Here is a 10,357-nt window from a genome sequence, read left to right on the forward strand (position 1 = left end):
GAAGTATTTCTCAAAAGTTCTAGAGCACTCTGTTGAAATTCACAGTTGCAGTAAATTCTTAGGTTACAGAAAGATGTCTGTGGTAGCATTTTTAAGTGGTGTAAATTAGTGTCTTGCAGTCCAAGAGAAATGGATGTAATTAAAATGCTACCCAGGTACACTTGTCTGTATTAGAAACATGCTAGTCCATAGCAGCCCACCACTGCTATTTTAATTTCATAGGGTTCACATCAATGTTCTAAATCAATTGGGTAGTGGTCACTGGAAGTATAAATTCCACTGCTGATACCCCGTTGCTTTTTGAATGTTGCTTCAGGCCTGATTGCCTGAAAAATAACAGTAAATGCATGAAAGGGAAGCAACAAATATCTATACAAAAATGGTACTGACATTTGGCACCCAAAAGAATTTTTAGATGACAGAGGTCCCTGATGATGAATTTTATTTGATCTTGGCATCATACTGCTTGCTCATGTAGCATATATATATATGTACATCCTGGGTCCTGTACATGGTAAAATGTACATTTTAAGAAGCTTCAAATGCTTATAACACAATATAGTAATCGGGCTTTATGTGATCAGATGGTAAAGAGCCTTGTGAGGAAATCTGTGGTTAAAAAAAAAGGCATAGCTCTCAGGTGGTGACGAATTTATTTAAATCAGTCAGGTATTACAGGACATTCGTGACTTTAAAATCATCTTTATAGGAGGTTTTGATTTTCTCAAGAGTAACAAATAGTAATAATAAATGTTAAAAAAAAAATCAGAAATACAGTATATACCATTAGACTTCAAGTTAACTTGTTGAAAAAAAAGTGTAAGACAAGCCATTCCCTTTGTCATCCTCTGCTTAGAAGGTATCTTCTAAATAAGCAAGCTGGGGTTCTTTGTGTGATGTTTTTCCAAAATGAAAGCAACCCAGCAACTGTGCCAGTTAATAATAAAATTAGTAATATAATTACATAATTGACTTGCTTTCATGGAACACTTGCTACAAGCATTAGTGAACTGCAGTGTAATTACTACATATATGAATGCTAAAGCCTGTAATATTCATGGTTTTGCCTGGCTATTGGTGCCTGGATTACGACATTTAATCATCCTGAATGTAGTTGGTTCATTTTAACAAAAAATGACATTTTATTGATCCAATAAACACAACATATTCCTCTTTAAAATTAGATCGAACCTGTATCTTACTGTATGTATTTTCAGTAGTCAGGGACCAAGAAACAGCTTGCTGATTTTGGACAATTTGCCTTATATCTACCGTGAAAGCAGCTATTTTCACTGCTCAGATTCCTCCAAGAGCACTTTAATAACGATTACAAAAAAAACCAAAAAACAACCCAAAAGCTTGACATACCAAACAGGTAAATGCACAAATTAAACTAAGAGAAACCGAATTATTGTCCTTTTCTAGGATGCCTCGAGAAGTGAGGGATGGAAGCTCTGTGTCTTCCATTGGGCTGGGATTCCCCCTGTGGGTCGTTCCCGGTGGATTTCTTTGCGACTGGCAAGATGAGGTTATTTATTCTCAATAAAATTGTTCAGGCTTAGCCTCCACTGCATTTTTGTAATTTGAGGTTTTTATAGTCTGGCAAATGTGGGTGCTGTAGGATCTTAACGTTATATGTATTTATTTAAAAAGACAAAATACAAAAGATCGAAGGTTTTGCGGTGGCAGAGATTAATTCCGTACAATTTTAATTTTACCTAACGTTTGTCTTGTGTGCAGACTGCCTTCTAACTCTGAGGGATGAGCTTCTCCTCCCTGACCTCGGTTGAGAGCCAGTTTTTAACTTTAGGCTCGTTTGCATAAGCATTACCCATTATTTTAGCTGAGGGGGTTAAGGTAATTGGGTAAAGGATTTTCATGAGCACCACAGGCCGCTGAATTGCTGCGTGCAGGAAAGCAGCTGTTAGTGAAAACAAGATACCCAAAAACTGGGTAAAAGAACAGAAGTGAACCAACAAAAGTAAGTCGTAGACAAAAAAGCCGAAACGGTGGCGTTAGCGCTGCCGGTGCCGTCACTAACCTGCCGGAACGTGTATTGCCGCGGCAGGTTTGCAAAGCGCTGTGCTGCTCTACCCTCCCGGGGCCACAGGCACCGGGCCGCATTTTATCGGGCCTGAGGTTTAAGATAACGAGTCTAGGAGCGGGTCCGTTCGTAACGACGAGCTACTCTCATTGCTAAGAATTGCTATTTGCCCGAATTCGAAGGACGGGGGTGGCCGCGGGGTGTGTCACCTGCGGCTCGGCCGAGCTCAGCCCCCGCGGCTGGGGCGGAGGGCGGGCGGGCCGCGGCTGCGCCGTGACAGTCGCGCCGGGCCCCAGAACGCCGCCATGTTGCGCCGCTTCGCCGCCGCGGGCAGGTGAGAGCCGCGCCGCGCCGGGGAAAGCGCGGGCCTGGGCAGAGCCCCGCGCCGGGAGGCGGCGGCCGCACCGCCCTCGCCTCCGCCGCAGAACCGAGGACGGGAGGGCGGCAGCGGGGGAGGAGGCGGCGGGAGGGTCGTCTTCTCGCCCCTCGGTGTCTGCCCCCCGCCATTTCGCGCGCAGGGAGGTCGCGCTGCTGCCGGCTGCCCCGCCGGCTCGGCGCCGGCCCGGGCGGGGGCTGCTGGCGCTCGTCCTTGAGCGCTCTCGGGTTCTGCCCGCGCCGAGCAGCTCTGGCGGCCTGACACGGTGCTGCCAGACCCTCCCGCTTTTGCTGGCCGGGGTCGCCGCACTCGGCCGCTCTTCAGGGTCCCGAGGGCTTTGCTCGCGGTGTGTCCCTGGCTTGTGTCAAGGTCACCGGCGATACGGCTGCGGGCCTCAGAGCTGACCGTCCTGCCGGCCCGGCCATTCTCCTCTCGTCGTGGCCCTTGTCGTGTCGCCTGACAAGTGCGAGGTGTTAAATTGGGGAAGGGCAGCACAGTCTGTGCCGGGCATCGCGGCCGTGACGCCCCTTGTGGTGTCCCGGTACCCCTGTGGGGACAGGGAAACTCGTGTCCATGTGCATGCTGGAGAGATCCAGTCCTGGGAACACGGGGTCTGCAGGTTTTTTAGCGTCTTCACTTCCCAGTACACGGACCTTAAGGATAGCGAGGGAAGGACGTTTCGGCGACATCTTTGCTTCTATTTTTACTGAATAAAGATTAGGTGAAGCATTGAATGTCGTCAGGTTGCTACTGGCTTTTTATTGCTATCCCTGCATTTCCATCACGTGCATACTTGGGAGGGTACATGAGTCTTTGCAGTGGCCCGGAGGATCGGTTTGAGAAGCAGTATCTTCACAGTGCAAAGCCCTGTGTATGTGACCTTTGTGTGAATTCATCTTTGCAGTTAAGCTGCAAGGTATGCTTGCTTTAAACTCCTGAGAAATGGAAATTTGGTTTCTTTGGCTAAGATATCACCCCAGGTAGTTAAAGCAGCTGATCAACAACAAGTGTATTCAGTCTATTTCACTGATAAAACCTAAGTTTTACTGAATAAAACTACTTCCTTCTGTTTTGTTTTCTTCTTCCCTAGAAGCAGTGCCAAGTTGGTAGCACCCTTGGGGTGCTTGGTTTCTAGGCAAAAGCACACTCTTCCTGACTTACCATATGACTATGCTGCACTGGAGCCTCATATTAATGCAGAGATCATGCAGCTGCACCACAGCAAGCATCATGCCACCTACGTGAACAACCTGAACGTTGCCGAGGAGAAGTACAAAGAGGCACTGGCAAAAGGTTTGTATATTCACAGTCAACAGGTGAGATGGAAGCTTATTGGTGTAGATGATACAGGAGAACAAAAAACAAAACAGGAAATATTTTCTTCTAAAAGTTTTGGATTATGTCATTGCAGTATTTTTAGGGGAAAATCTTTTATTGTAGCTTCGGTAGTAGTGATAATTGGAAATCAAATGTAAGTAAAAAGCATGAATTCTGTTCTCTGTAGTGCTGTAAAACTAAAAAATGTATTGATTGTTGTGGGCTTAGTCCATACTCCATTAGTAACTTGAACTGAACAAACACTGAGTCAGTAGGAAATTGCAGTCATTCTGCTGAAAAAGTACTTTGCAATAAAAGGTTAGTAGCAAAGTTAGACAAAGGGAAGTTTGTCTGCCTTGATAGTTTTCACGTCAGATGCTCTGTTCAGTCTTGGTAAATAATGTCAGTTGCCTACAAGTGGAGGTAAGACAAACATGCAGTTAATGTATCTAACAGTCAGTGTAGAGACCTGGATTTGGGTGTCAGTTACATCACTGGGTCAAATTAAGGAGTTGTGTAGGTCACAAGCCCGTGTGAGACACCAAAATATGCAGGAAACCATCCCACGATGGAATTTTTTGTTACGATCTCAAAATTTGAGATAACATTGCCTTTTGTGAAAACTTCACAAGTGTACCAGAGCTATACTAAAACATGAGATGCATTTTTTCTAGACTTTGAATCTTTCAGTTGGGCTGATGAAAGTGTGTGAAATAACAGGTATACCTTTTTAAGAAGGTGGAATATTTTCTGGGGTTTTTTTTCAGTTGTGATGATCTTCTTAAAAGGTATCAGTTTACCTCAAATAAATGATTACTGTATAGACTCCTGTCGGCCTGCTAGGTGGCTTCACAGTGGAATTTAACTGCTTGGACTTGAGTGAAAGCGAGAATTGCTGATACCTGAGTAAACCTGCACCATGCATCCCTTGATAATTAATTACAAGTCTATTTAAATAGGAAATGGGGCTTTTCAAGTACCTAAGTGAACCTAAAAATAACTTGTACAGTCTGAATTAATGACCTAATGAGATTCGATTAAGAACCAGGTGATCAAGACTGACTGCTGCCTTGCCCTGCCAGTGGCAGATCCAAGAAAGGTGGATTCTGGAGATGTAATTAGTGCAAACACAATTGGGGAGGGAGCCTGAAGTGTAAGACGACAAGGTGTCTGCTGCTGCTGCTGTTATTGATGCTGTTAAATGACAAAAGCTTCAGCCACCACTGGAGGCAGAATTTCTGGTTATCAGAAGCATCCACAGTGTTGTGGATCCTTTGAGTTATTTTTTTAGAAATTACAGCTTTTGATAGCATCTCATCACTTGCTGTTGAAATGTTTTACTTAGAGGTGGAAATTAATTTTTCCTTAAGGATTCTGCAGAGATTATTTTCCAAATAGATTACATATTGTTTGTGGTGATGCACACCAAAGCAGACAAATAATTACTCAGGATATTTGTGACTGTGCAGTTTGTTAGTTTGTTTTTTTCCTAGTTGGTATCTCAGTATACCATGTGCAGTATTTTGACCCTCATTAGGAAAAATTCTAAGACTGGGGCAAAATCTGAACTGCTACCTCATTCTGTCAATATTGTCATTATTTTTTCATGTTAAAACTGAGCACAGTCAAAAATGTTTCTGGGCTGTGTATCAATGTTGGGTTACATAGCAGATCTGATCACTATATAATAATTTTTCTGGACAGCAGAACCATGTCAGTGTCTCTTACTCAGCAATAGAAAGTAAAGTATTCTCCTCAGATTATCTTTGACGTATTCTTCATTTATCTGTATCTGTGTAGAAAACTCAAAGCCATCCTGTTGGCTTATGTTGTCAGTTCACTTAAAAATGAATGTGCACTTCTGTGACAGCACAGGACTTTTTTTCAACATAAACTGGTCCTGACTGCTGGCCCATCAAAATGTGTCAGATTTGCTAATTGAAGGATATTAACTTGAACCTTATTTTCATTGGAAACTTGCTCCTACCGTAGTTTTCCCTGCTCTTCTTTGGCCATCATGCGACCTGTGATTGCACTCTTACAAGCAAATAAATTACTTAGGCTGAGAAACTGAGCTGACTACTCTCTTGAGTGCTTTTGAACTTCTTGTCTTGGTTTACTGAATTTTCCATGGATTCTGTACCAATAAATTCCAGTATACTTCTGCTGTAACTTAAGGGCCAGTTACCCCTTTTCAGTTGCCTTTTTTTTTTTTTTTTTTTTAACTCCCCAGTGCAGAGCTCAGCAGCACAAATACTATTTTTTTAAGGACAACAGTGAAATGCCATTTCTGAGGAGTGGGTTCTTCTAAGAAATGTGGAATAAAAAGTGATGAACACATTATAGGCATTCTAAGTTATTTTTTGATTTCTGGCTTGCTATATGTTGTATGCTCTGGATGAACTTGAAAGTATCATTAAGGATATTAATGCAAATTTCAAAATGCAAAATTCAGGAAAAATGTCCCAAAGATGCCATCTAAGTGGCAAAGAGAGACTTCTTATCCTTAACCTGATACCTAAATCCAGCAAATAATGTTTTTACACGCTGCATTGGATGCTTTGTTTCAGTGCTGTACTTCTCTATGAAGGTTGTGAGGAAATGCTGAGAGCATAGAATCCTCAGTTAAAGCCTTAGTAAAAGATGTACTTCTGCTTTGAGGCTTGTCTTCATGTCTTTGTTGTTGAGGTGACTCAGAAAATTTCTACCACTTAGTCCTGAGTGTGAAGGAAACAGCTCCTCCACTGATGCCTTTCTAAAAAATGTACTGGAGTGGTGGAAAAAAGCTTTAAAAACCTTTGAAATGCTTCAGTGTTTTTAAAAGCCAAAATAGTAATGAAAACACTTGTATTGAAGTGGTGTAACACTGTTCAGAGACACAAGGCCACCAGTGAATTATTCTTCAAGGAATACAGAATTTTGTGGAGGGAGAGGAAGTACAGAGTTGTTTGATCTTGATTTCAGATGCAGGATTCTGTCATGTATGGTAAAATTATTTGGGTCACTTTACTGTGAGTACCTCCCTCCAAAAAACCCCAAATGAAACAAAAGATAGGAAGAAGAACATTTTGCATATGTGCTCAGTGTGCTTAATGACTTTTCTCAAGCACAAGCTGTTAGCCCTGTAAATTGTTTTAAGAACTAGAAAAAGGCTTAGTTTGTGAATCAGTGAGCTAATGGGTGAGTAATATTCTTTCCTTGTAGTGATGATACTGAAGAATTTACAAATGCTGGGTCCTCAAAGAGTTCTGGCTGTGCTCATTGTTTTATTCTGCTGTAGAATGGCTGTAGGTCTTATGTGGGCTACCTGATAGTTGAAATATTGCAGATCACTTACTACAGCATAAAAAAGGGTCAAAGATAATATAAATCTTTAATAGAGTTTGTCTGTGACTGTCTAAAACATGGATAACAGTACAAACCTTATGTTTTCCATTGATAAGTTAGATGCTTGTAGAAAGATTTGGGAGATCAGTGGAGGCCTAGTAGAAACTTACTGCCTGTTGTGTTGATGATAATGTTTTTATTTATGTATTTTTATTTTCTGTATCCTTAGGTGATGTTACAACTCAGGTGTCACTTCAACCTGCACTGAAGTTCAATGGTGGGGGTCATATCAATCACACCATCTTCTGGACAAACCTTTCTCCCAATGGAGGAGGAGAGCCTAAAGGTTAGTGCGTGCTGCAGTGGTTTATTGCATCGGTATTAATTAACAGGAAGAATTTATGATCTTTTTTCCCTTTGAAGGAGTCTAAAGAATCTTTATTTTTCAGAGTTAATTCACCTTTCTATGTGACAATTTCCAAAATTCTGAGGTATTCAGGGGTTTTTTGGATGTAAGCCATAAGTATAAAAAACTACACATACAAAGAATTTTTAATTTATAAAGCTGATTATGCAAAATACCTGGCAACTGCTGTGTATATCCTTTCCACCTTCATATGAGAAAATAGTTATACAAAGATGTGCTAATTAAATTACCATATGTACTCGGTTCACAGACAGGGAAGAAATGTGCTGCAGATCTATCCAGTCTAGTGGCTGGAGTTGTACTCCAGTTTGGATAGGGGTAGTTTAACAGTTAAAGCCTAAAGGAAGACATCCCCTTGGGGAGGATAGAGTACTGATTACCTAAAGTGACCTGCAATTAAATGTAAAGGCCCTTTAGTACAGATGTCACAAAAGCTGTTGTGATAAACTTGAGAGGTTTTGATTAACGTATATATGCCTGTGAAATTTCTGTGCTTTTTTTTTTGCTAAAGGAGAATTGATGGAAGCCATCAAGCGTGACTTTGGTTCCTTTGCAAACTTCAAGGAGAAGCTGACAGCTGTATCAGTTGGTGTTCAAGGATCAGGCTGGGGGTGGCTTGGCTATAACAAGGATCAGGGCCGCCTACAGATAGCGGCTTGTGCAAATCAAGACCCTTTGCAAGGAACAACAGGTCAGGTTTCTTTCCTTACCCTCTGCTTCTGTAGATTTGATAGGCAGGTGTATGACATCTGAAAAGTGGTTTGTGGACAGTGTTGAGAAGAAATTGATGGATAAATAGATCAGAAGAACCAAATGTCTCTTCTAGGAGAAGTGAAAACGCAGTTTTTAGAGCAGCATTTGTGAAGCAGGACTTAAAAACTGTGAAGAGCAGAAGGATTAAGTGTCCTTCTAGTCCGAGGGAAAATAGATGGGCCATATTGTGATAGTGCTTTTTGCATGTTTTGAATGTTTTAGCTTCAGCTTCCTTGGATTTTTGAGTAACTGGAGTAACTTGCACTTAGCAAGCAACGTTAAGCCTCTTGCCTTCAGATCTTTTTTTCTCTGGCAGAGGAGCTATTCACAGCACTCTCATCGGAGGCCAGACAACAGGAAGAGAGGAAGATGAACATAGTAACTATTGTTCCTATCTAGACTGGGTTTAAAATGGAGCTCTATAATTTGTAATGAGTATTAACCAAACTATTAACCACTATGATGTGGTTCAATGTTACAGCTGGATAAGCAGCATAGTACTGGCAGTGATCTTTTTCCAAGATATTCTTCCATGGAGAGACACAGAAGTGTTAATGGCAGGCTGGATACCCTTCACAGAGAGGAGGTCATGACCAGTGCATTTGCCTGCACTGTCAGTTTGTCCAAAGCATTTTGCAGATACATTTAAAACATGTTCTGCAGAATTCATAGAGAATGGCAAGGAATTTCATGTATTGCCAGCAGTCTGTGTATTGCCTATCAGTAGGATGAAATGAAATTACAGATTTAGTATAGGGACATAGTGTATAATGGGGGTACATTTCACCCTCCCTCCTGTGAAAATTTACCATTAAAAATTCAGTGACAAGGGTATTTTAGCACAAAAACAGAGGTAATTAGGCTCTTAACAAATTGACTGTAATTAAATTATTGGAAGCAAACTGGCATAGCAAGAAACCTTTATAATGTAATTTTTCATGAAAGTGCTTGCATAACTGTGCAAAAGATAGAAACCTTTCAAAAATGACTTCATCTGGTTTTGGTTATGTCTTCAAGGCAGTTCCAGAATATTTATAGATGTGTTTACCCAAATCAGCTCTTTGAGTTTATGCTCTGTGTCTGTGTGTGTGTGTATATGTGTGTGAGCACTGTTTTGTAAAATACTGCAGTAAGCACCAGTATGCTGCAGAGCTTTTTGTCTTCCTGCAGATTAAGACTCAGAAACTGGGTACAACTTGGGGATGCAGTATAAAACTTTACATGTAAGGTGTGTTTTCATACATTTACAGAGTTTATCCTCTTTTTTCACAGGTCTCATTCCTTTGCTAGGCATTGACGTATGGGAACATGCTTATTATCTTCAATATAAAAATGTTCGACCTGATTATTTGAAAGCCATCTGGAATGTGATCAACTGGGAGAATGTATCTTCAAGATATGCAGCTTCCAAAAAGTAGAGTGGAATTCTTGCACAGACTACTAAAATGTCACCAGTTCTACTCTGATACCACTCTTGTAGTAGTGCTTGTGTCTTACAAATGAATTGTTCTACTGCAGAAAGCACTTCACTCATCCAACAAAAGCATTTCATAATCAAGCAAAATGTCTGCTTGTTTAATTCTGTGAAAGGTATTTACTTAGAGTTCTGAAGCTTTAAACTGTTGTGCAACAAAGGGAGACACTTTAATCTGTTCCATTGCATATAGAAACATAGGTCACCCTGCTGAAGCTTAATGGATTTCCTTGTTGCACTAAAATACCTAAGTGGAAATATGTGCTACTGTTGCTATAAAAAAATAAAACTCAAAAGAAGAATCTTCTATAACTGTCTACAAGAGACTCATTTTTAGAAATATCTGGTTTAGCTACTTGATTTTGAAGCAATTGGAAGAGAAAAATGCCTTTTGTAATTTGTTGTATTACGGGCTGCAGAGCTTTCATGAAGTTTGAAAAGATGAATGGAAGGGGAAATAGCTGTTGCTCTGCCTGCCTGAATTGATTGTTTTCAGTCATCCCTATCCCTTCCTGCATCTCTTACATGAGAACTTTGCGTATCACGCTGATGCTTGTTGGAAGCATTACTTTGGGCAAGAGATTACAGTACTGGCTCAGGCAAGTTGTTCATCTAGGGCCTGAATGTCAGCATGTGACA

The 10,357-nt window shown here is 41.1% G+C and overlaps 1 protein-coding gene across 3 annotated transcripts; it reads left to right on the top strand.

Moving 5' to 3' along the window:
• The first annotated feature begins 644 nt into the window (after nt 1–644).
• SOD2 (superoxide dismutase 2) lies at nt 645–10,030 on the top strand. Of its 3 annotated transcripts, none has more exons than XM_086877187.1 (5): nt 645–2,378; nt 3,511–3,713; nt 7,294–7,410; nt 8,003–8,182; nt 9,517–10,030. In XM_086877187.1, exons 1-5 carry the CDS (start codon nt 2,350–2,352, stop codon nt 9,660–9,662), a joined length of 675 nt encoding a protein of 224 aa, XP_086733313.1. In that variant the 5' UTR covers nt 645–2,349; the 3' UTR covers nt 9,663–10,030. The 3 variants fall into 3 exon arrangements, with proteins under 3 accessions (XP_086733313.1, XP_086733314.1, XP_086733315.1); XM_086877188.1 differs by having other exon boundaries at nt 3,514–3,713; XM_086877189.1 differs by lacking the exon at nt 645–2,378 and adding an exon at nt 2,414–2,890.
• The last annotated feature ends 327 nt before the right edge of the window (nt 10,031–10,357 follow it).

Source organism: Cyanistes caeruleus, chromosome 2, assembly GCF_971803275.1.
Source record: "Cyanistes caeruleus chromosome 2, bCyaCae1.hap1.1, whole genome shotgun sequence".
NCBI lineage: Eukaryota > Metazoa > Chordata > Aves > Passeriformes > Paridae > Cyanistes > Cyanistes caeruleus.

Coding starts and splice junctions, on each gene's coding strand:
- SOD2 (XM_086877187.1), top strand. CDS start 2,350: ATGTTGCGCCGCTTCGCCGCCGCGGGCAG. Junction 2,379..3,510: donor CGCTTCGCCGCCGCGGGCAG/GTGAGAGCCGCG, acceptor CTTCTTCCCTAG/AAGCAGTGCCAAGTTGGTAG. Junction 7,411..8,002: donor TGGAGGAGGAGAGCCTAAAG/GTTAGTGCGTGC, acceptor TTTTTGCTAAAG/GAGAATTGATGGAAGCCATC.